Source organism: Eschrichtius robustus, chromosome 11 (assembly GCF_028021215.1).
Source record: "Eschrichtius robustus isolate mEscRob2 chromosome 11, mEscRob2.pri, whole genome shotgun sequence".
Lineage (NCBI taxonomy): Eukaryota > Metazoa > Chordata > Mammalia > Artiodactyla > Eschrichtiidae > Eschrichtius > Eschrichtius robustus.
This window is the reverse complement of record NC_090834.1, coordinates 18615375-18642638: the sequence shown is the minus strand read 5'-3', so window position 1 is coordinate 18642638 and position 27264 is coordinate 18615375. Positions and strand designations below refer to the sequence as shown.

Sequence of the window (27264 nt, the reverse complement as noted above, 5' to 3'; positions counted from 1 at the left end):
CTTTATTCATAATAGCCTAAAACTGGATACATCTGAAATGTCCATCAACTAGTTGATGGAAAAAATATTGTGGTACCTCCATACAATGTAATACTACTCAATAATATTAAGAAAGAAATCACTGATATATGCAACAACATGGATGAATTCCAAATACATTATTCTAAGTGAAAGATGACGGCCACAAGAGGGCTCATACTGAATATTAATGTCCCTAATTATGACATTCTAAAAATCACAGAAGTACAGGGCCAGAAAACAAGTGGTTGCCTGAAGGTGGAGGGAAGGGACTGACTGCAAAGGGGCATGAGGGAACCTTCCGGGTGATGGAAATGTTCTATTATCTATATCACCTTCCGGGTCATGGTGGCATTACTTGGCTGTATACATTCGTTGAAATTCATCAGCTGTACACCTAAGAATGGTAACATTTCTTTGTATGTAAACTATATGTCAATAAAACAGACTTTAAGAAGATTAAAATTCTATAATGTAAGTCTGTCTAGGATTTTTTTTTTCAGGAATACAAATAATATTAAGTGAGAAAGAAATACACAGCAGCTACTCCAGATACTGTTCACCAGACAGCAGGGCTTTCACCTAAAGCCTAGCTACTCAAATTGTGGTCCAGAGATCAGAAGCATCAAACAGCATTGCCCTGAGAGCTTCTAAGAAATGCCAACTCTTAGGTCGCAACCTAGATCCACTGAATCCAAATATGCATATTATCAGGAGCTCCAGGTGAGTCCTATGTACAATACACTTAGTATATGCTCACTTCTACTGCTACAACACATTAAGAAGACAATCAACCACAGAACTCACCTGTCCATATAAATGATCTGAGGAAATTCCAGCTTATTGTGAATTTTCTCTGGCTGACCAAGGGACTGATTGAACTCAAATCTTGAGAGTTCAAAGGTCAACACTGGAGGTAGTTTTGTAAACCAACGCTATGTCAGGAGTAGAAATGCGGGAGAGAAAAGTTAATTTTAGGAAATAGTAATAGCCAGATTTAAACTATCCCTCATCAGACTTTCTTCCTTTGGTAATCAAACTCATACTACAGTTCTTTTTTTTTTTTTTTTAATTCCAAACAGTAAAATGACCACTTAGAATCATGCCTTCTTAGAGAATATGGTTAAACACTTCTCAAGACTCCAAATTTACAAGCCAGTGAACAACATTTTAACTCAACTATCATCTTCAGAAATGACGACCCTTAAATACGTGAACTTCACCAAGAATCTACACATCATTCACTGCATCATCAGTATTCAAGAGGTTTAAAACCTGGAGAAAATGGCTAGCCTAACCAAAGAATTAGAAATTGTCCAGAAAGATTAATATGTGTACATATACTATATACTATTTATTTACAGTCTATTAACCATAATTTGAATCCCCTTTATTTCTAAAAAGGAAACTTGAAATTGCTTCATGATTATGAGTTCTGAAGTTTCTGAGAAAATCTCTGAGTTCCAAGAATTTACAGATCTCACAAAGGACTTAGTCAAATCAACCTATAATGAGTTTCAAGAACAGAAAGCACTGAATTATAAAGAAGATCTCAACTGCCACTGATCGTAGATGAGGAAAAAGCTAAACCAGGAAAGGCGTTCCTGTTCAATTCACCTGTATGCCAGAGGTCTGTATGAACAGCTTTAAAATGTTCCCTGTACCAAAGGTGCAAATAGCTATATTCCCTCCACATACCCTTGTCAGCATGAGGTGAATCCAGACAGCCTGCCTGACCACCTCAGAGCTATACCTAAATAGGCACAATTTTTTTTTTTAATAGAGAGGTCCCATTCTTGAATAGAGGTCTCCAGAGGTCTAAGTCGCTAATGAACAGTCCTTGCCTTTTGTAAGAGCAAGCATCAGCTCTGCACAGATGGCACAGATGACATGCCTCCCAATCAGGAATTAATACTTTCCTTGGAAAGCTAGGGAGGCAGTAGCTCTCTCCCAGTTCCAACACTGCTCTACAGCTAATGCACTTTTGACAAGGCTCATGTCAAGCTCCCTATTTAATTCAAGAAAGATTTTCTTTCTCTTATAAGTAATTACTGAGTTGGACTCATATAAGGCACAATTCTGTTCAAAATGTATGATGAAAGGAGAATAATCCAAGCTGTGTGGTGTTGGCAATTATGCTACAATGTAACTAATTCTTAACGGGAACTTGGAGATATTAATTACCCTTGCTTGCCCTGTAATTCCCCCTTTCTTTCCAACCCACAAAAATAAATAAATGAATCTTACATTTAAAAAATTTTAAAGCAAAGGCAGAATTTACAACTGAGAAAAGTAAACACTATAAGAGGGAAAATATTCTAAATGGCATACCATAGGAGTTAATCACTGTACTTTTACCCTCCGAAAATATGGAGGCAGTGGTTCTCCCTACTCAGGTACAGGTAGGCTTCAACAGAAAGAGAGAAACTTGATCATACTTAAAACGTCAGAAGCAGCATACAACCTTTATACGATTAACTCAAATTCATACAAGAATTTATTCATCAAACACTAAGACTCACTAACTCTTATCAACTCATGAGAGACTTCAGACTAGTTCAAGTCCTGTTAGTGTAAAGTTAGTTAATATGTGATGTGAAAACAGTCTGCCCAAAAGCTCAGTCCTATTTAACTGGCTTTGTCTTGGCAAAGCAAATAAAAATATCCAACTCACCTCTTGTCCGTATTTCACTGAATGATCGGAAGGAAGCAGCTCAATGTCACCCTCCACCATGGCCCCTTCCAAACATTCGTCTAAGTTGCGATAACCATTTACCTGAAGGGGATACTGGCCGAAGGTCTCATTGTTACAAAAGGGCTTCCCTAGGCAAAGAAACAGATTGCTTTTTTAAAGACATCACTACTGCTATCGAAAGCTTTTTTCCTGGCACCACAGAGACACTATCTTCTTAATTCAGCAACTTGCTGAGAACTGGTTAGAAGTATACTTAGCCGGGATGGCTACCTCTAACGAACCAGCGGATCCAGGCATAGATCATTAACAACTGCTAACATCACAAAAAGAAAGACAACCAACTATGCCTCCTGATCAAAGACGGTCCCACCACCTGTGAATTAGTCTTGACTAATTAAAAAGCCTTACCTGAATCTGGTCAAACTCTAGATCCAACTATCAAGTTACAAAAAGAGGAGCAAAGAGGAACATGTTAAACTGTATCACAGATACGCAAGCAGCAAAATTTTAGACTGTAGAGAACATAAGAGAACAAACAACCTAATTTCTTAAAAAATATATTTCAAGGAAGAAAGAATGGAGGGAAGGGACAGTCTGTAGATTTTGAAAAGAACTTAAAAGACCAATCATAAATGAACCACATTTGCATCCTGATTAAAACAAACTGTAAAAAAGTATACATATGGGGAAGTGTATTTATTTTTACATATGTAAAATTATGTATTTATATACACATGAAATTGTAAAACAAATTGGGCGTTTGAACACTTGACTAGTTATATGATATCAAGAAATGCTGTTTTTTTGGGAGTGACAGTGGATTAGATATTTTTTTTTTGGCCACATGGCATGGCATGCGGAATCTTAGTTCCCTGACCAGGGATTGAACTGATGCCCCCTGCAGTGGAAGCACAGAGTCTTAACCCCTGGACCACCAGGGAAGTCCCTGGATTAGATTGTTTTACAAAGGCTATCAGAACGGTAAGAGAAGACAGGTGTTAGATGGAGAATGATTGGCCATGTGTCCAACATGCAGCTTAGATAAGCCCCTAGAGTAGACACACTTTTGGCAGCCTGACTCAATGAAACCTTGAGATTAGATAAAACAACAGAGAAAACTGATTAACATCAGTGTGTGTCTGACATTAATACCAGATTTAGGCTGTGCAAATACTACACAATTCAATATAGCAACTCTGAGACGAACACTGTGCCCATTTTACAGATGAAGAGACTGAGGATCCAGGATCTCATGTAATTTGTCCACGATCACACACATACTAAGAGGCAAAACAAGTATTCAGACCTGCATTTGTCTGACTCTCAAGCCATTTCACAGTAATACAGATGTGGTCAGAAGTCTAGAATTAACATTTAGAGCAGAGAATTTACCTTCATGAATCCCTTCAGTGAGGAAAGTACCATAGAATAGCTGCACCATTGGATTTTCAGATTTGTTCCTGGGATTGCTGCTTTTAAAACAAGGAAACAATTCTGTATCATTTGGATCAGATAAGCAATACATTAAGCCAAACCACCATTCAAAAGCAAAAATAATATATTTTCATCAACCCTCAAAGATCTAAGTATGCTCTAAAATAAGTAACGGATTAGTTCAGTTCAAAAACTCATTGAATAGCCAGGACATGGAAGCAACCTAAGCGTCCATCGACAGATGAATGGATAAAGAAGATGTGGCACATATATACAATGGAATATTACTCAGCCATAAAAAGAAATGAAATTGAGTTATTTGTAGTGAGGTGGATGGACCTAGAGTCTGTCACACAGAGTGAAGCAAGTCAGAAAGAGAAAAACAAATACCGTATGGTAACACATTATATATGGAATCTAAAGAAAAAAATAAAATGGTTATGAAGAACCTAGGGGCAGGACAGGAATAAAGATGCAGATGTAGAGAATGGACTTGAGGACACAGGGAGGGGGAAGGGTAAGCTGGGACGAAGTGACAAGAGTGGCATGGACTTATATATACTACCAAAATAGATAGCTAGCAGGAAGCAGCCACATAGCACAGGGAGATCAGCTCGGTGCTTTGTGACCACCTAGAAGGGTGGGATAGGGAAGGTGGGAGGGAGACGCAAGAGGGAGGAGATATGGGGATATATGTATATGTATAGCTGATTCACTTTGTTGTACAGCAGAAACTAACACACCATTGTAAAGCAATTATACTACAATAAAGATGTTAAAGAAAATTAAAATTAAAAAAACAAAAAAACCCCTCATTAAACAAGTATATGCCCAGTACTGTACCAAATTCTGGAGACACAAAGGCAATACAGGCATGATCCCTGGCCTTACAGACCTGAAAGTCTAATAGGGGAGTCATACATGCAAATACATGTGTGTGTGTACATTCAATATATACATCTATATCCAGTGACAGAAATATATAAGGTATAGAAGTCATATAAAAGTAAGAATGAACCCTCTTGTGCAGTTTTCCAAATGAATATGAAAATGTTTTCCTGGTGGCACAATAGAGATGGAATGAAAACAGCTTATTTCTATAAGCCTATCTTAAATTAACTATGTAAGATGTTATTTGGAAAGCTGTTTTATGAGTTTTAAAAAAAAACTTAGGAAGCAAGTATCTCTGCATCTGTATCTGGCAAGGGCTATTTATATTCTTTGAATTTTACTTCTGTCAGTGACTGAAATAATTCAATGTATTCATATTATACCTCCATTCTCACATCAAGGATTGATTTGTATCTTTCAATACTTTTACAGCACAGGTGATGACTTTTAAAAAGTTAATAGTTATGATCCTTTTAGAAAAAAAGTTACAGGTTAATATGATTATCTACAGGGGGAAAACCAAAGGCAAGGGGGATAAACAATGACAAATATGAGTGGTTATCCCACAGGGTTTGGTAAAAATCAGCAATTTCTACTTGAGAAGAATAATTTCCCCCCAAATCATAATTCTCACTGGCCCGCTGTGAGTAGGAAGGATGTACAAACAAATCCTCAACACTCACTTAACATTAACAGCTAGCTGGAATGCGTCCTCTAGCCAATCCAGGAGCTTGTGTGTGAATTCACTCACATCTTGCTGTAACAGACGCACAAATTGCATAAGAGTTAGACCCAACAGTATACTTAGGGAAATGAAAATTTGCCCTTATCCCACCAATGATTAAGATTCTATTACTACAAAGGATTTCTTTTTCAGGTCCAAATATCGTGAAGATACAAGGAATATTGGAACCCAGCTGCTGCAGACAACACACAAGACCCACTGGGCGATTTCTGACTAGGAGGAAATGGGAACACTACCCCTTCCAGCCACATCCACTTGTAACAAACAAAATCTTCCAGTTAGGCCTTTAAAAAAAGGTCCAAAGAACAGACTGAAGTCCTCTAGAACAATATGAGATCTGAATGGAGAAAGGAAACCTTTATGAAATGTTTTGAGAATTTTGCAGAACTGCAGGACCTTTAGACAAATACAGAAAAAAAGTAATTTTATGAAGAAGAAGCTGCTCTAATAGTGATAGCTTTGATCTGAATAGGAGGTAGGGAAAGGAACGTACTAGAGTCTAGAAGAGAAAGACTGCTCAGAAAAGCTACTGAACTCAGGTTTAGATCGTTTTAAAAATAGGATTTCTATGTGGGCCATTCCAAGACAAAGGTGCAGACAAAGGATAGACTTTCCTTTTCTCGGTGACCCTCTGCCATGATTTACCGAGATATTTTCCAATCTCCTCCTTTCTACTTCAACAGCCCCTGGAAAATTCTATTCTTTCTACTATTTTTTCTTCTTTCCTTTAAAACAGCCAGCCTCCCCCACACAACATGTACATGCACACACGTTTTTTTTTTTTTTTACTTGTTCCTTAGGCATTACAAAGGGCAAAAGCAGGCACCCGGCGTCCTGCATAGTCATGTTCATAGCTCATGACACAGCTGAAACAAGGCAACATCACAGTAGTAGTAACAAGGCATCACTGCAAACTCCAGAGTCGAGGGAAAGAACGAGGACTACGGGCTTCCTGTACCTGCTGCTCCTCAGGCGATCGGAATGCTCCCTTCAAGAGGTCCAGGGCTGCTGAAGGGTCTACAAACTTGCGATTTGATCCCATCATCAGAGCAAACAAATACTGAAGCTCCTGCATAAACACGATATTTCTCTTTTCCTGCAGGGAAGATAGTGATGTGTACTCTTATAACCTCATATTTGGAAAATGTGAACACATAAAGAAAAAAGTCGTCAACAATCTCTCCCTAATTTATATTTACAAAGTTCTAGATTGGAATCAGGTCTCAAACTGTTACAGGTACTCTGATAAAGTCTGTGTAGGGGACTGCCCTAAACTCGAGAATATCCATGTAGAAGCCAGAGAGAGAATAATGTCAGAGAGCAAAAGTGTTTATTTTCTAAAACCGCTGCCATTCCTCCTTTTGGGAAAGGCATCACCAAGGGAAATCCTGGGAAGGGTTGGTTAGATCTCGGCAGGAGGCTATATCCTTTGGCAAGAATGGACTAAAGACTCTTCTAAGAAGGCCCAGGCCTCCTGGCATCAGGTCATCCACTCTGCACTCCTCAGCGCAAGTGACTAAAGGAGCCTGAAGAAGGTGCAAACAGAACAGGGATTTCTAAACCTCCCACCCAGAGGCAGAAAAGCTGAGGCCATCAGGGTGACCTGCCACTTTCTTAGAACTGTTTTCTTAATTTTATTCCTGCTTAACTTTACATTATTCCTTGTCACAAAGAAAGAAAAAGAGCCATTTGGAAATGAAAACAAATGTTGTACAAGCAAAAGAGCATCACAGTAACCAGCTTTAACCAAAATTAAAAGGCCTTTGGGAAGAATGGGACTAAACAACAGTGAAGATTCCTTGACACCAATTTACCGTGTGACTCGGACAATTTTCAAGTACGTTCTGTGGTAGGCTATAGCTGAGGACAAGTCTTCGGAATTCAGGCAATTGAAACAGAGACTGAAATGAAGAAATGGATTAATAGGCTTTCTTTCAAAATAACTGCAGCAAAAAAATATTTTTTACCTTAAAAGTATGTACAACCGTCAACCTAGTGATTCTACTTCTACTATGTCTAAGGAAATAATAATGGCTACACATAAAAATTTCGCCCGAAAAAATGTTAATCCTTTTTAGGAAAAAACCAGAAAAAACCTAACGGCTAGCAGGAAAAGATTAAATAAACTATAGTACAGCTGTATAACAGATTATTATATAGTCATTAAAATAATACTGTAGAAACAATGTTTTCATAAAAGGACAACTACACAGTAAAAATGAATGATCAAGAGCTGCATGTATCAACATAGAGGTATCTCAGAAACATTCTGTGTGAGAAAAAGGTGTAGATAGATAGAGTATTATATTGTTCATAAGAAGTTTAATCATATAAAACAACATGGTACACTGTTTAGGGTTACATACACCTGTGGTTGTATCTGTGGTGAAGGGGGTGGTATGACGGGCGATGGGTACAATGGGGACTTAACAGTACAGGGATTTGAGACATTTCTTTCTAAAGCTGGTGGTGAGTACAGCGGTGTTTACTATTCGCCACTCTTTGTCTTAAATACCGTATTTTAAGAAATTTTAACAGATATCTCCTGGCTGGCAGAATTAGGGAAAGGAATTCCTTTTTACTGTTTGTAAATCATACATTTTTCCAACTATGAATATCTTTTGAAAGTTAATGTTTTAAAAAGTCTCTTGTATGAATATAACTCCTCATCCCAACATAATGCTCAGATGACAAACCCCTCCAGCCCACAGGCTGGAACTCCTGAAGCAGCATCCTGGGTGGCCTGTAAGCCTCCGACTCCCCTCACTCCACTACAAGCTCTACTGGGATTCAGCCAATAGGAGGAGTGTACACCTGGGCTGGGAACTTAAGTCAGGTTAGGATGTGATACCAAAGTTCTACCTGGAGCCAGGGCTGGGATGCTCCGCTCTACAGGCAGCCCAGTCTCTTCTCCTCCCACCTCCCAGGTCTACCTAGCGCATCTCCGTTCCTCCTGGTTTCATCCCTACTCGGCTGACTACCCCGTAACATGTTCCAGGACTTCTGTTCTACCTTGAGAAAAATGGCTTTACGTTCTCAAGTCCCTTCACTCCACCTCCTCACCTTCACCAAAATCTGGCTTTTCCCCAAGACGCTATTATTCTTAAAAACTACAACCGTGTGAGCTAATATTACTCATTTCCCAAAACCAATATCAACTTCATCCTCCAACAGCTGCTTCTTCTCCTGTAGTCTCTGTATCACTAACGACACCCTCCTCCTCCAGGCATCAGAGTTTAGAACTTCAGAATAATCGTTGACTCCTTTCCCTTTATCAACCATTTACATCCAGGAAGAAGTCCCTTGCACTCCGCCTCTGGGGCGCTGTTTGATTCATAACCACCTCCTCTCTATCAGTCTCTATCACCTGCTCTAATCAGACTCCCATCACTGCTCACCTGGATCACGGCACAGCGCCTCCCTGCCTCTAGAACCTCCTCTGTACCCGCCCACTCTCCACACAGGTCCTTCTAACTATCTTTCTAATGTAACCAAAATAAAGCACCTGATTCACTGAAGACTGTCATACGGTGAGAGCTCTGCCATCCCAAGTCTGCCATTCTTACTAGGTGACTTTGGTCAGTACCCAATCCACAGGACATCCTGTCAGCTCTGCCTTGGGAATAAATCAAGATTCCAACCTCTTCTCTATTTCCAAGGCTACCAACCTGGTCCAGGGCAGCACGGCCTCTCAGTGATGACTGCAGCGGCCCCCTTCATAGGTCTCTCCACTTTGTATCCATGGCCCTTCCATTCTGCTCTCCTCACAGTGGCCAGAGGGAGCCTTTTAAAACTCGAGTCAGCGTCCATTACTCCTCTGCTCAGAACCCTCATGACTCCCCATCTCACTCAGAGCAAAAGACAAGTTACCTCTCCAACCTCACCTCCAGGGATCCTTGCCTCCGCTCCTAGCATTCCAGCCACTCGGGACTCTGATGTCCTGTGAACACACCAAGCTCACTCCCACCTTGTGGCCACTGTTGGGTGCTTTCCCTTCTCTGTGGAATGTTCTCCCCCGACAGCTGCCTGGCTCACTCCCTCGCCTGCTGCGTCCCGGGCATTTGCTCCACTCTCATCCCCTCGCGAGGCCTAACCTCACATCGTAGTTTGTGTTGGAACCTGCTCCCGTACCTGCTGCAGCAATTCCAATCTCCCTTACCCTGCTCTCTTTTCTATCACACTGACCAGAGTTTAACATATTATATAAACATCTATGTAGTTAACTAGTTAGTTTTTCAACTATTTATTGATTCCTATTTCAACTATTTATCTTCTATTTATTGTTCCTTGTCTGCCTTGCCTCACAAGAATCTAAATCCCTAAGGGCAAGGCTCTGTCTTGGCTTGGTTCACTCCTATATCTCAAGGGCTTAGAACAGTGTTAGGCACACAGCAGGAGTCCAATTCACATTTTCTGAGGGAACACAGGTACTTTTGTTCAGCCGAGGGACCCCCCAGCTCCCTGAGCATCTTACCTCTCATGACCTATTCCTCCACTCCATCTCTACATACCCAGGATATGTCAATACCTGGAAACACTGCCACTTCTCAGATCACAAATTCAGAAAAACCTCCTCTTGAACCATAACCTGTCTTCTGGCTCATTTGTTCAATGACCCACAGGACACCTGTGCTTTGATGTCATCAGGAACCCAAGCAAACAGACCTCTTTCCTGTCCTCCCTTCCTGTTTTCATTTCTCCCTCCCCAGCTTTGACTCCGTGGTCTCTACCCATCTTTCATTAAATTCTCAAACTGCTCTTTTTTTTTTTTTTAAACAATCTCTTAGTTTTTATTTATTTATGTATTTATTTATTTGGTTGCACCAGGTCTTAGTTGCAGCATGCGGCCTCCTTAGTTATGGTATGTGAACTCCTAGTTGTAGCATGCATGTGGGATCTAGTTCCCCAGACCAGGGATTGAACCCGGAACCCCCGCTTTGGGAGCGTGGCATCTTATCCACTGCGCTGCGCCACCAGGGAAGTCCCTCAAACCGCTCTTTTGTCCTTTCATCATACCCAGCAAATCCTCCAACTTAAATGAATTTAATTTTCCACTGAAGCGTTTTGGAGCACTGCTAAGAGAAAAAGTCCCGATCAAACAGGACATGTGGATACCACTATACATTTAAGGTCTACAACCTCAAGTAGACCTTCACATTTTCAGAAATCCCACCATTGTATTCTGGCGCCAACTGGTTTCCCGCTGTTTACAACAACAATTTTAAACTTTCACTCCCTTTAAAACCTGATTCTGTCACTCTTCCACTCTGCCTCAAAAAATGGCTGCTTATTTCAGAGGAAAAAATGACTACTAGGAACTATTTCAACTTTAATTTGCAGTCATCATTTCCTCCTTGTCCTCTCCCGTTACCCTCTTGCCCTCTTGCTGTTGGAGGCCAAGCCCTCCCCACACGCCCTGCTCTCTGTCCTGTCCTCCCATGCTCTCTCAGAAGCCTTTCTCAGTCATCCCCTCCACAGGCTTGCTCCTTTCGCCAGCTCTCACAGGAGGGAAGTGAATCCAGGGAAGGGTCTCGGTCTCAATCTCAATCTCTCCCTCTCTCGCAAAAGGAAAGAACTGACTCGTGTCCCGCATTCCCCAGGACCTTCCTACATCCTATTCTCAATGCAGAGGCCAGTGGTCCTCTTAAAATGGAAGTAGGATCGCAGCACCTGTCTGCTCCAGACCTTCCAATACTTTCCCACCTCACGTGATTCCTGAACCCTCATCACGACCCCAAGCTCCCCCCGCCACCTCCACCACCTCCCTGCACTCACAGCTGTCTGCTCCCCGTCCTCGATCACTCGATCCAGTTCCAGCCTTCTTCCTATTTCTCAGCTCCTGACCTGAGTCTCTGTACTTGCTGTTCCCTGTCTGCAGTGTCCTCTATATAATTATATGAAACATTCTTCACGGAACTACATGGCTCATTCCCTCGCCTAAGTCAGGCCTCTACTCAGATGCCCACCTTAGCAGAAAGGCCATACCTAACCCCCCTACATAAACAGCACCCCTTCCCTCTCTAGCTGAACCCTTTCTAGCCCCTCTTGCCCTCATTCATTCATCTTTATAGCACTTATCCCCATCTGATATATATTTTGTTTCCCGTCTGTCCCACTCTTTTCCAAGTAAACTCCATGGGAGTGAGGGCTTTGTTTTATCCACTGCTGTTTCCCCAGTGCTAGAACAGTCCAGGCACACGGTAAGCTGAAGGAACCCATGGATTTTATGTGTGGAAACGGAGGGTTCCGTTTTTGGCTAAGCAGCTGGGTCGGTGTCAAGCACTGTGAAGGAGAAGCTTGCAGGGCGGGGTCAAGTGCTGCACCGCAGCCAGGTTAAGTTGAAGAGGCAACACGCTCCCCAGGGGAATCCATCCTCCAGCTTGGCTTTATCACCATCTACGTGCTACTGATTCCCCGAACTATATCTGCAGCCCAGATCTTTTTACTGAGCAACAGATTCACATAGATAACTGCCTACACGGTATCTCCACATGGACCCTCAGACTCAGCATGTATAAAACTAACCGAAATCCCCCGTTTAACACTCAAACAAATTATTCCTCCTCCAGTGTTAAATGGCACCATCGTCCACCTGGTACCTCAAGCTAGAAACCTTGCAGTCTTTCTCAGCCCCTCCTGCACAGATCCCTACCCGGTTGCTTACCAAATCCTACAGATCTGATCTCCTAAATACCTCGTGAACGCTTTGACTCCTCCCTTCCATGGATTATGCTACTTCTCCATTCCAGGCCGCCATCATCTCCTTCCTGCCTGGTCATCTATGATAGCCTCCCAAAGACTGATTTCTCCTTGTTAACTCTTGCTCTGCTGTAATACAGCATTCAGTAAATGCTTATCCAAAACACCTCCTCAACCTATTTACAACCACAGAAGATTCTGTTTTCACTACTGACCAATTTAGACACAAGAGCATCTAGGTCCAAAACACAAGAAAGCAACCAAAACACGATAATGCCATGGGGAAAACCCTCCAGTTTTATTTATCTGTTTCCGGTTTTTTAAAGTTACGTGTCTCACATTTCAGTTTAATAAATTACAAAATCGTTTCCAGAAGACACAGTTGTCTCCTAATACCATACCTGAATAACAGCACTAAACCAGCACGTATTGCCAACGTTTTTCAGCCCAACGGGCCAACCATCAACTCGCCTCCAGTCGTTGGGATTGGGATTTTCTCCCCAGACTTCACAGCGTTTTCTCTTTGAGCGTTTAGTTTCTGCAGAGGTTGCCTCGTGCATCCTATATCGTGCCAACATACCACACATCAAAAAAGAAAAGAGTTAAACAACAATATACTATATGGAGGACGCAGGTAAGCTGTCACGGGTAATTCAAAATGCCAGATAAACTATTTACTGGGTAACCACTGGCTATATAATAACTAGAAGGTTGCAACATAAGTGAAAAGGTTTAAACATCGAGTGGTTAATCCTGCCATAACAGAGATTATTACTAACAAGGGCCCTGATGGAACTGAGTTGAGACTCAAGACTATTTATGGCTACCATATTAAAAGTTTTACATTTCAACAATAGTGCCTTATCTCAGACCTTGCCACTGAAAGAGGCAGAGAGACACTCAGCTAAAGATAAGAGCCTCGAAATTGCTTAGCACACAAACCATGGCCCTATGTTTCCCTGAAAGAAACAACTTGGCAGTATGAGGGGATAAACGTGTCTGGAAACTGACTGGCCACCACTGGAACTGGATATCTGTGAACAATACCAGACAATCACCAAATCAGTACCAATGCAAAACATATATCCCCCTAGTCCTAGGGGAGCTGAGTGATAACTTTCATTTTCAATAGCCAACAACAAAACGTTCAAAGTTTACAAAGGCTCAAAGTTAATAAAGAGAATACATATTTATCAGATATTTGCCCTAGACGGTTTTTTCTCCCCTAGCAAATGTGAACTACAAAACCTTGCAGGCTTCTACTCGACTCAAAGACCACAGGCTGCAATAATACCCTTATCATATTTAGCTTCTTCAAAAGTGAACCAAAGAGTAAGTAAGCTAATGTGAATTTAAATTTTCTCATAAAACAAATTTCATTTAGGTGCAATTAAAGAAGCTTGGCAGAACTGTTTCACAGAGATACGGCCTTTGACCTACACACTAATGTGCAGAGCAAAGATTATAAATTAAATCAATAACCTGTTAAGATCTCTTCCATCAGCTTGAATTTTGGGGGACTCCAGCAGACTCAAAGCAATGGCGGCCTGAAGATCATCTTTGTTATCATGAGTAAGGTCTATTACTTCTGTAAGATAAATAGAAATTTAATTAGTCTACATGCAGGAAACATTGCCTTTCTGTTTGTATTGTAGGAAAAAAGGTAAAAGCATTCACAAAATTAGATACACTCCCTAGCTCTCAATACAATGGCTCATCTGTGTAAAAACAACTTTATTACTCTATGCTAGAGTCAAATGAATAACTTACAGCTACACTGTAACCTTATGATTAGCTAATAGTACAGTAATAACAAGCTGCTAAAATGCAATGAATCAAATACCCCCTTTTGCAGTCTTACTTCACAGAGTCAGAAATATACCCCATACCTGTAGGTTAAATAGTCTCTTTACTTATCATTGTAAAATATCAGCTAAAAGTTGAACATTCAAATAATGGATATTTTCAATCTCACACAAACTATTCTAGAGAACAGAGAATATACTCCTCAACTCATTTTATGAAGTCAGCATAACACCTTGGTATATCACAAACCAATCAAGAACAGTAAGAGAGAGGAAAAATGACAAACTCACGCATGATCACAGATGCAAAGAGCCTGAATAAAAGCAAATAGAATCCTGCTAACACACCAAAAAAGATTATATATTAAGACCAAGCTGAATTCACTGTAGGAATGAAAAACTGAGTTAATGTTAGAAAATAGACCAGTAAAATCCACTATCTTAACAGTTAAAGGAAAAAATGATCATCTCAATAGATCCAGAAAAAGTATTTTATAACATTCAACCTCCATTAAGGAATAAAAACTCCAAGCCAAGTAGGAAGAGAAAAGAATATTTTTAGACTGAGAAAGAATATCCATGGAAAGCCCACAGCAAACTTTACACTTAATCGTGAAATGTTAACACACATTTCCTTTAAAACCAAGACTAAGACAAAGATGTCTGTTGTGAGGGCTTTTATTCACCATGGTTCTGAAAGTTCCAGGCAGTGTGATAAGAAAATAAAATAAATTTTAAAAAATAATAAAGATTGCAAAATAAGAAACAAATCTGTCATAATTCACAGATAATGATCACCTACAAGGGAAACCCAAAATGATTTATGGAAAATAGTTATAATTAATAAGAGATGGTTAACACCATTGTAAAGCAATTATACTCCAATAAAGATGTAAAAAAAAAAAATAAGAGATGGTTAGATAAAAGATCAATCAACAAAAGTTGAATGAATTTCTATACATGAGGAATGAAATACTTAATTTATAAAGAAAAAAACCACAAAGAACACAAAGCTAAAAATCAAGACCTTGTGCTACCGGCATAAGAACAAACATATGGATCGATGGAACAGAATCAGTGGGACTGAATTGACAGTCCAGGAATAAACCTCACAGTTATAGTCAACTGATTTTCAACACAGGTACCAAGACAATTCAATAGAGAAAGAGTGACTTTTAACCCCTCCTTCACATCATTTACAAAAATGAACCCAAAGTGGATCAAGCCCTCAAGATAAGAGCTAAAACTACAAAACTCTTAGAAGTAAACAGGTATATCTTCATGACCTTGGATTAGACAATGGCATCTTCGAATCAAAGCACAAGCAGTGAAAGAAAAAATTGGTAAATCTGACATCATCAAATAAAAATCTTTGGGCTTCAAAGGACACCATCAGGATAGTGAAAAGACAACCCACAGAATGAAAGAAAAATTTTGCAAATCATGTATCTAGTAAGGAACCTATATACAGAATACATAAACTCCTGCAACTGAATAATAAAAAGACAAACAGCCCAACTTTCAAAATAGGAAAAGAATTTCATTAGACATTTCTCCAAAGAAGATACACAAATGGCCAATAAGCACATGAAAAGCTGCTCCACATCGTTAGCCATTAAGGAAATGCAAATCAAAACCACAATGAGATTAACATTTCACACCCACTTGGACAGCTAAATAACAAGTGTTGGTGAAGATGTAGAGAAATTAGAACCTTGTGTAGTGCTGGTGGGAATGTAAAATGGTGCAGCTGCTGTGGAAGTTAGAAGAATGGAGGCTGGCAGTTCTTCAAAAAGTTAAACATAGAAAGTTTCATGACATTGATTTCTTGGATATGACACCAAAAGCACCGACAAAAACAAAAATCAACAAATGGGACTAAACCAAACTTAAAAACTTTAAAGCATGAAAGGACACAATCAAAAGAGTCAAAAGGCAACCTACGGAATGGGAGAAAATATTTGCCAATCATGTATCTGATAAAGGGTTAATATCCAGAGTATATAAAGAACTCCTACAACCCAACAACAACAAAAAATCAACTAATCTGATTTTAAAATGGGCAAAAGACTTGAACAGACATTTCTCCAAAGATGATGTAATATGGATAACAGACATATGAAAACATGCTCAATGTCACTAATCATCAAAGAAAATGCAAATTAAAACCACTATGTGATAATGCCTCCCATCCATTAGAATGGCTATCAAAAAAACAAAAACCAGAAAATAACAAGCATTGGTGAGGATGTGGAGAAATTGGAACCCTTTTGCACTGTTGGCAGGATTATAAAATGGTGCAAATGCTACGGGAAACAGTGTGGAGGTTCCCGTACTTTTTAAAAAATTAAAAGCAGAACTACCATATCATCGAGCAATCTCACTTCAGGGAATATATCCAAAATGAAAAATCAGGGTCTCAAAGAGCTGTTTGCACATCCACGTTCAAATGGCACCTATTCACAAAAGCCAAGAGGTGGAAGCAACCCAAATATCCATTGACGGATAAATGGATAAACAAAATTTGGTATATACATACAATGGAGTATTATTCAACCTTAAATAGGAAGGAAATTCTAACGTGCATCTGAATGAACTTTGAAGACATTATGCTAAGTGAAATAAGCCAGCCACTAAAGAACAAATACTGTAAGATACCACTTACATAAGGTACTTAGAGTAGTCAAAATCATAGAAAACAGAAAGTAGAATGGTGGTTGCTAGGAGCTGCGGGACGGGGTAATGGGGAGTTACTGTTTAATGGGTAGAGTTTCAGTATTGCAAGACAAAAAAAGAGTTCTGGAGATGAATGGTGGTGATGGTTGCACAATGACATGAATGTACATAATACCACTGAACTTTAAGATGGTTATGATAGTAACTTTTATGTGATGTGTATTTTACCATAATAAAAAAAATTGAAAAGAAAAAAAAAAGGAAATCCTGTCACATGCCATTGCATGGATGAACATTGAGGACATTATGTTAGGTGAAATAAGCTAGTCACAAAAAAATAAATACTGTATGATTCCACTTATATGAGGTATCTAAAGTAGTCAAATTCACAGAAACAGAAAGCAGAAGGCTGTTACTGGGGGCGGGGAGGGAGCAAAGGGTTGTTTAATGGGAATAAAGTTTCAGATTTATAAGATGAAAAAGTTCTAGAGATCTTTTATACAATAATGTGAATATACTTAACACTACTGAACTGTACACTTAAAAATGGTTAAAATGTGGGACTTCCCTAGCAGTCCAGTGGTTAAGACTCTACTTCTACTGCAGGGGGCAGGGTTCAATCCCTGCTCAGGGAACTAAGACCCAGCATGCCACGTGGCATGGCCAATAAATAAATTAATTAATTAATTAAAACTGATGCAAAAAAAAAAAAAAAAATCCATGATGAAAAAATTTTTTTAAAAGGTTAAAATGTAAATTTTATGTTAATGTGTTTTTTTAACTACAATTTAAAAAAAATAATTCCAAATAATAAATTATGAAGTAATGATAGATAAAATATTGCCATTTTGAAATCTCCAATAAAATATAGAACCTAAGCAATCATCACCAATAGTGGCTGGAAATACTAGGTGGGGAATTTTATGATAAATTAATCAAACTAACAATCTGAACACACTAACAATTTTAACAACACAAAAAGAGGGTGACCAGACATTATTTTCTTCTTGATACGACAAAATAGAAGAAATACACACAACACTACCTATGACTTTGTCATGCCAGATAAGCATCTAAATTAATAGGAAAGACAGAGGACATAAAAATCCATTAAAGGATACCACAGGAATGCAATCATGTGGTATCATGCAAATCCTGTCATGTGTGAAACATGACAGAACAAAGGACTTTATTTCTTCTAACATTAAACTGCAAGAAAAAAAGAGAGGAGGACTATATAGATAAAAGGGATCTTAAAAAACATTTCAAACATACTTTAATGTTTTCATTTTATGTGGATCATTATTCTCACAAACCAATTACAAACATATTGTTAGTGAGACAATCAGGGAAATTTCTACACTGGTATTTGACGAGATTAAGAAATTGTTATTAATTTTTAAGTGTGATAATATTGTTGCAGTTATGAAAAAAGAGTCCTCCTTTAGAATTTTTTTTTTAAGTTAAACACAGAATTGTTATATGACCTAGCAATTCCACTCCTAGGTATATACCCCAAAGAATTAAAAACAGATACTCAATGAAATAGAATGGAAAACATGAAAATCGGATATAACACAGAGCTAATACTGCAAATCAGTGGGTAAGTATAGCCTATTCAATAAAAGGTCCTGGACCAACTGAATAGCTGGAGGAAGTGGGGGGGGTGGATCGAACCATATTTCTATCTTATGCCTTACCAAGATAATTCATTTCAGATGAATTAAAGATTTAAATGTGAAAAGCAAAACATTACAATTTTAGAAGAAAATATAACAGAATATCCTATAACTTCACAATATAGGAGTTCTTAAACAAAAAACACAAACCACAGCAGAAGATTAATAAATGGAAGCTATTTGTTAGTTCGTCACCATAGTGTAAAAACACAAGTCATCAACACGGAGAAGGTATCTGCAACACCCAAGTCCAGAAAAATGGGTTAACATCAAGAATATAAGGTCATTATCAATAAGAACATCAAGAATCAATAAAAAGAGGCAAACAAACAGAAAAACCAGCAGAAGACACGAAGAGAAATTTCACATGAGGAAACATGAATGGTCAAAAGGGAAAAGATGCTCAATCTCATAATTTAATTTTTAAAAATTCTAATTAAAAACAAGATTATCATTTCATATCAAAAAGACAGGCAACAATTTTACAATCTAACAAATTTGAGAGCAAGAGTTACCCTCAAACCCTGTTAGTGGGAGTATAAATATGTAAAAAAATCACTTTGGGGACTTCCCTGGTGGCACAGTGGTTAAGACTCCGCACTCCCAATGCAGGGGGCCCAGGTTCGATCCCTGGCCAGGGAAATAGATCCCACATGCATGCCGCAACTAAGAGTTTGCATGCCACAATTAAGGAGCCCACCTGCCGCAACTAAAGGAGCCCACGGGCTGCAACTAAGGAGCCTACATGCCGCGACTAAGACACGGCACAACCAAACAAATAAATAAATACGAAAAAAAAAATCACTTTGGAAAATAATGTCACTAATAATAGCTACTAAGTTGAAGATGAGCACATCTTAATACTCACCAATTACACTGCTAGGCATATACACTAAGGAAACTCTTGCATACATGCACAAGAAACATAAATCAAAATAGCTCACAGCAGCCTTGTTTACAACAGCAAAAAAATTCAAAACAACCCCAAAGTCAATCAACAAATATATCAATTCTGTTGTATATTCAGACTAAGAAATACTACACAACAGTCAAAAGAAATAACTACAGGTACAACCAACATGGATGCGTCTAGAAAAGAAAAATGTAGATTGAAAAAGTCACTACGTGCACCAAAAGACATATACAAGAATATTCACAGCAGCATTATTCAGAATAGCTCAAAATTGCAAACAGCTCAAATATCCATTAACACCACCTTGCACAGCTGATAGATCCCTCCTCCTGGAAGCCTCTTTGGCCTCCAGAGTACCACTCTCCTGGTCTTCCTCCTACTCCCCTGTACGCTCTTCACGAACTCCCACCCCCACCCTGCCCCCCGCCCAGACATCTCAACACTGGAAGCTGGAAGCGTCTACTGCTGAACCTTTTCTCTTTTCTATACCCACTCCCTTGGAGCTCATCCCTTCTTGTAACTTTAAGTACCATTTACAGGTTTATGATTCCAAGTTTTATCCATCTCCAGCCCAGATCTCTCCCCTGAACTGCACACTAGGACCTCCACTGCCTTTTTGATACTCCACCTGGATGTCTAACAGGCATCTCAAACTTAATATTGCCAAAACCGATCTCCTCATTTTCCACCCCAAATCTGCTCCATCTGCAATTATTCCCATGTCAGTTAAGTGCAACTCATCCTTTCAGCTCCTTAGGAAAAAAACCTGGAGTCATCTTTAACCCCTCTCTTTCTTTCACAACCCTCAGATCCTTTGTAAGCAAATCCTGTAGAGCAAGCACTTGTCACCCTTCCACCACTGCATCCTGGCCCACACCGCCTTCATCTGCAATAGCTTCCTGAGTCGCCCTGGGCTCCCTGCTCTGCCCCATGCTCACTACTCCCTCCCACACATTCTGTTCTCAACAGAGCAGCCAGAATGATCTTTAGCCAAAGGAAACCAGTTTACAGCATTCCTCTGCACCAAACTCTCCAATGGCTAGTCCTCTAAGTCAGAGTAAATGCCAAGCAGCTATGAAGGCTCTGCAAGATCTGCCTCCCATTTGTTCCCTCAATGGCCTCATCTCTCACAGGGCAGCAATTCCTGTTTCTTTTGTTCATCTGCAGTGCCTAAAAGAGTGCTTGGCACATAATAGGGGTTCATTAAATAAGTGCTGAATGAATAGAACCATTTAAGTGCTGAGAACTGTGCCTGGCGCCTAGTAATGGCTCAGTAATTAGCCATTATTACTACTATTTCCGAAGGGTTGATGTGATGGAAAGGACACTCACAGAAACTCATCTCTTACTCTCTGCTAGTTCAGAGCGGGACCAAGCCAGGATATACCTACTTGCTAATTCTTCTTTGCTGGCAGCGCTGCCCGCTACTTCAGATGGTTCTGTAGCAGCAGTCTCCTGGCTGGGCTCCTTAACTCTTTCGTCAGTGAGAAGGCTGACTGCCCGGGTGATGTCACCATTACTGGCCTGAGGGGAGGAAAAAAAGAGAAATTTCAAAAGTAAAGCATCACAGCATTTAAAATAAGCAGCAAGTTATAACTCTTACTACCCTGGTGACATACTGAATAAGTCTAGGCATAATTCTAGGGTATAAAGGAGGAAACAGAGTACAGTGGAGGATAGTAGGTCTATTATGCTTAAAGCACTGCTATTAAACTCCTAGTTACAGGAAGGGAGTTGCCATGCTCTGATTTCCCACAACATGCAAACAAGAATGAAATCTCACTGCTTTGGCTACTATGCTGCCTGATTTCACAGAATAGCTAAGGCATGATGTATCAAAAAGGGGGCTGGCGATTAACACAGAGATTCTACATGAAGTCAGCCCCTACAGTAAAGGTGCCAAACAGGAATCATATTCTGTAGTGATGACCATACTTCTATTTCATTTTAACTTTTTAAACTTTTCTTAGGAAAAAATTCTAACATACACAACAGGAGAGGGAATGTATAATTGAACCCCATGTGCCTATCACTCAGCTTCGATAATTACCGAGCCCTGGTCAGTCTTATTTTACCTATTCTGCCTCTCCTCCCCCAGATACTCTGAAGCAAATTCTAAGTGTCTTATCTTTCGTCAGTCAACATTTCAGAATGTATCTTTTTAAAAAAATATAACCCATAATGCTATCCTCACACAAATAACCGGTTCAAATTTCCCTGACCTCAAATACCTTTTAGTTCGAATCAGGATCCACAAAAGGCCCATACAGTACAGTTAGTTGACAGGTACCTTAAATCTCTGTAGGTTTCCCCCGCACCGTGAGTCTCTCCCCTCCTCAACTTTTTCCTGCTCTTATAATTTACATGTTGAAGATGCTGGGTCATTTGACCTTGAGAACTTCTGTCCCTATACGTATGCACTTTCATTTTGGCATAAATATAGCTTTAACTGACATAACTGATACGAACAACAGTTTTAAAACCTGTTGACTAATAGAGGCCTTGAGACTAACCTTCAGAGCTTCATGAAGAAAAGAAGGGTCCTGAATGCCCGTGATTTCCCTCAGTTGATTTAACAGCATTTGGCAGCTCTACATTTGAGAAACAGAAAGAACACAGACATGTGTCAATCGGAAAGTAAACCTGGATACATTTAAAGAATAGACACCAGCATCTTGGGTAAACAGGTTTGAGACTTGCATTGTTTACTTTAAAAAACCAACAAGATCCAAGGAACAAGGTACTGACTGTCAGACACATTCTGAAATGCCAAATGTATTGCTCTTTTAAAAGCTTAATCATGGAAAATGCTTTTGGCATTTGTGGACAAAACATGAGTAAATAGCAAAACTACAAATACATAAAACATTTAAATGTAATATTCTAGCCTTAATGGACGCTTCAAGTGCCTCAGGTTTCTCTCTGTGAGCAGTACGTAAGTAGGTCATTATAAGGAGTCCAGGGAATTTGCATGGATGTGAAGATGTGCTATTTTAAGCTTCACTGCACATGCCATTTGTGTGTGTCATTTTTCACTGACATTAAGTTTCCAATCATGTAATTAACAAACAATACCACCAATGTCATATTTGAAACTTTAGGTTTGATTGCTTAAAAAAATGTATAGATAAAGCTAGAATTTTCTGAACTATAAATACAATTGCAGAGGGAATAAAGTATGGAATGTTTTCTCTTCATTAATCTGAATCATGGAAAAACCCTTCTTATTAACTTCCAGCTACAAGATCAGTTTATAACCCTTTTCAGCCTTAAAGTCTTCAACTGACAAGTGAACACAGACAAGTTAACACAGAACACCTATTTACAAGTAAGCTTTTAAACCATTTAAACAATTGGCTGGCCCAAGTGAAGACACAGTGATCTTACAGAAGAATACTGAAAACGAAATAGCTCAGATTTAATCCAGTGAGAAGAAACCTAATTTATTCTTAACATTGTCCTAGAATGAAGCCCCGATTCAATACTTGATGCTTGACCATTAACTGTCTTTCAGTTAGTCCTATGTCTCCAAGAGGCGGTCTAGCTCACTGCCAGCTCTAATAGAAACAGTATCCTCTGTTCTTCAACAGCTGAGGGCCCAATGCAACACTCAAGCAGCACACCACTAGAAATAACGAACTGAAACACCCCTGTACAGTCCTTGGAAAATCATCAACAGTCTTTCTGTTCTAGTCACAGGTCATCGTCATGGGCTAGAAATGGAACCCTACGCTGCTGAGCCCAGCAGTTCTGGAGGCTGTGAGTCTGTCAAAGGCAGTCACCGCCTGGGCACTGCTAGAGCGACTCTCACACTAAGAGGCATCCAGATTTAACCTTTGAAAACACTGAAAACACAGCATGTGATTTTTAGAAAAATAAAGTATTAAAAAGTTTGTTTCCAAACAAATTCAAATTCCATTGATCGTATTGTATAAAAGTGTGTGAATCTATATAGGTCAATCATAACCAATTTTCTAAAAAATCCAAATCAATGTACCCAAAAAAGGGTGGAATAAAAGGAAGAGGAAATGGGTAGCCTATCAGCCCTGAACTGGAACCAAGAAGGTAAGAGTGGGATAGACAATCACATCTTCACCTCAAATTACTCTGTGCACCAACGGATGCAGGAGTCACAGAAGACAATCCCAGTTAAAAAATAGCTCACACCCACTGCTTACTTTTAGCCAGGTGCTGTTCAAAACACTTCATATGTATTAACTCATTTAACCCTCCTAACAAACCTGTGAGATAGACACTGCGCCCATTTGACAGAAAACTGAGGCATAGAGAGGTTAAGTAACTTACACAAAGTTATTGCTAGTAAGGGGTGGAGCTGGGATTTGACCCCAGGCTGCCTGACTCCAGAGTCTGCACTCTAACCTCTATGCCATGCTGTATCTGAGAAGACAAAGAAAACAGGCAAGAATACCTATTTAATGCAAAACAATGCAAACATTTTATTCTTATATTTTGACCTTGATCTCTGCATCTTAACAAGTTTCCTATTTTTATTTTAGCTGCCCTTATATAATCACAATTTTGATTACTCAGTAGTACAATCAGTTCCAAATAAGCTATCATTAGGAAGTAGAGAGGTAAACACTATATAATGGATGGAATCTAAGGTGCCATCAGTTATAAAAAGCACCATTATTTTATGCACCACCAAAGATAAAAACGGCTGCCACTTAAATGCCTTCATGACAGTGAAGTGTGACGAAGTCCTTCATGACAGTCCTAGGAGCCAATGCCTTCATGACAGTCCTAGGAGACACATGAATCGGTCACATCAGCTTCTTGTAGTTCCAAAATGTCTCATTTATGTTGAGAAACAGAGCAATTCACCCTACTTCCAGGTGCACTGCCTGGCATGCAATAGATAATTCTTTGGCATATTTCTCAGCAACAACAACAAAAAGCTTAAAACACCTATAGTATCTTCCTTTCTGAGGTCCCATAATGCACTTGATTGTAGCTTTGCAAGAAAATTTGAAACTGTAATCATTCCTCCAATGACAAATATTTTACTTCACATGAAATCAAATCTGTACCCTGCTATTCTATTCTATGCCTTTCTTCATAGTTTTTTCGATCTTTTTAAAGCCCTTTTAAATGGCAAGTAAACTAACCGTGCGGTACCAAGAGTGCATATAACCCGACTGCCATGACGGCAGGAACAGCTATGACTCAGCCCACACATGCGCAGACTATGATAACTACACCACATGTGCTACTTGGATGATAGTAAATGTAAGGACCATCTCAATTTCAGAGATCTCAGAATGCCAAATAAATGCTAATCAATGAAATACGGTATTGAAATGATAAATAATTTACTAACCATTACATTTGGCTGTAGGTTAAAGTCCCACTCCTCTGTCTCCACTTTGTAACAGGTAGCAGTGGACATTAACACATCTAGAATAATACACTCAGGAAAGGAAAATAAACTCTTAGTTTCCCTTTTTTAAAAGCTATTGGGCAGAGATGACAGCTACATAAAATCATTTTGTACGGTGTCAAGAACGACGTTACATTCATCTTACCTCCTTCAAGAACTCTGGTCCCTTACTATTCTCTCCCTCTCCCATGTTGAGGGAACGAATGAGCCTGCGAAGGAATAGGACTTACTGGCTTTACCTGGTATTTCTCACCATGTGGTTTCCTAACTGTTTTAAGTGAAATTCCTGCCTCTGTAAAGGCAAGAGTCACACAACACACTACCTGATTTGAATTAGCCATAGGACAGTGCTACTAACAATTGTAACTAACACTTACTGAACGCCTTTCTGTCAGGAACCTTAGATGCCTCACACACACATGTAATCCTTGGAACAACCCTAAAAAAGTTAAGAATCATTATCTTCATTGTGCAAATTAGAAAACTAAGGTTTACAAAACCTATTTTGTCATCAAATGTCTTGAATTAAAAGATTAATCAAAAATAACTAACAGTCTGAATACCAAGTTTCACAAGGATTAAGCTATGCTAGTGATACACATAAACAACTGCTATGATGTGACTCAGTCTTATAAATATTTAGGTAAACCTAAATTCTCACACAGACAACGCAAATCCTGATCAGTACTATATATGACCTGTTAATTTTACCACAACAGACAAGCTAAGCTCATTAGGATCCTACTGTATTACTAACTCAGTTTCTTCTGGAACTTCACAGGAAGCTGATTTAAATATTAACTTCACCCTAACTATGATGCTAAATATAAAGTACACACCCAACATGAGACAAGACAAAGCCTGTGCTCCAGTCATAATGAAGTCAAATAACTGGCAAGAGCCAACATGTTTGCATTTCCTTAGCTAACTACACATTATTTTCATAAAACAAAGAGTACTCTCTTTTCTTGCCCAGAGGCAGTGAAAAAAGACAGGCACACACAAATCTCTAGAAAGAAGGAACTCAAGCTTTCCGACCTCAACTACTCCGTGGTTTTGGTGCAAAACTTCTCAGGACTGAGGTTTTCTTAAAGCAAAGACAATAACTCACCTTACAGTAAGCAATAAACAGGATTAGTCACCCAGTAAAACATTAAACTATGAAGTTTTATAGTCCTAATCCTACTGCAACTAAATTAAAACTCTTTGATCAGCAAATTAGTGAGATTACTAATCTCACAATCTTCAAATACCCAGTTTAGCACTGTGATGAGGCGCTTTCTAGATTATTCCATTCCTTCAAACAGGGATGCTATTTTCATCATTCTGATGCACACATTTCCTGATCTCAACTGTCTATTTTTACAAAGCCATTTCTAAATTTAAAACTAAGTACATAATTGATAAATGTTACTTTACTCCAAAGAACTACCAAGGTGTGCCTAATAAAATTTCCTCCAAAGTTAAAGATCTGGTTTTCTAATTTTAAAATTAAACTTAAATACCCAAGGAAACCAAAGGAATAACTTTAGGAGTCAAAGAAAATATAGAGCAGCAACTCCAGAAACCCAACCTACACAACAGGGTCTTAACAACACAGTCTGAGACTGCCGCTAACCTTTCCAACTTTCACGAAACAAGGAACAAGTCCACAAAAGCCCTGGTATTTTTTCACTTTTTCTCCCAGCAACAACTCCATGTTGGTCCAATTTACTCATAACATAGAAATCTAAAGTGCCTTATGACTCTACAATTGACAAATAGCATTTTTTTAGTGGATGAAACTAAATCTCCCGAAATGGGCTACTTGATAACTTATTTTAATGGTGCAAAAATTAGGTACGGGATGAAAATCACTGTTTCAGTTCATCAACTGACTTAAAGTTTTTAAAAAGCATTAAAAGTTTTTAAAAGTTAGCCAATTCTAAATGGTATAGAGGGGTTTAAACTAAAATTAAAAGCAAGAAAAAAAAGAACTAATCATTATTTACTCAAATTTTTTCATCTTTTTTTTTCACATTAACTGAGCAGGAAATTCTAACAGCACAGAAAGATATAAAATGAAAGGGAAATTTCCCTCTTCCTCCCATCCAGTCCCATTTCCCAGGAGTAACCACTATTAATAGTTTCTGACATATCTTTCCAGAAATGGTCTATGCACACAAATATATTCTTTCATACTATACATCCTGTCCTGCATCTTGTTTTTTTTCTTATTTTTTATTTTTTTATTTTTTTTATTTTTTATTTTTTTTTATGGCTGTGTTGGGTCTTCGTTTCTGTGCAAGGGCTTTCTCTAGTCGTGGCA

At 39.0% G+C, this 27264-nt stretch overlaps 1 protein-coding gene across 7 annotated transcripts in view; it reads right to left on the bottom strand.

Moving 5' to 3' along the window:
- USP28 (ubiquitin specific peptidase 28) overlaps positions 1–27264 on the bottom strand; it is a 56782-nt gene that overhangs the window by 20853 nt on the left and 8665 nt on the right. For 3 of the 7 annotated variants that reach the window (XM_068554607.1, XM_068554614.1, XM_068554609.1), the window contains exons 2-11: positions 22069–22146; positions 20947–21079; positions 13965–14070; positions 12884–13043; positions 7598–7684; positions 6742–6879; positions 5722–5795; positions 4106–4185; positions 2693–2841; positions 826–953 (exon numbers count right to left, since the gene is read on the bottom strand). In XM_068554607.1, the coding sequence (XP_068410708.1) occupies positions 826–953; positions 2693–2841; positions 4106–4185; positions 5722–5795; positions 6742–6879; positions 7598–7684; positions 12884–13043; positions 13965–14070; positions 20947–21079; positions 22069–22146 (1133 nt within the window). Of the gene's footprint in view, positions 1–825; positions 954–2692; positions 2842–4105; positions 4186–5721; positions 5796–6741; positions 6880–7597; positions 7685–12883; positions 13044–13964; positions 14071–20946; positions 21080–22068; positions 22147–23860; positions 23954–24896; positions 24987–25101; positions 25166–27264 lie in introns of all 7 variants that reach the window. The other 4 variants (XM_068554608.1, XM_068554610.1, XM_068554613.1 and 1 more) reach the window with 3 other exon arrangements.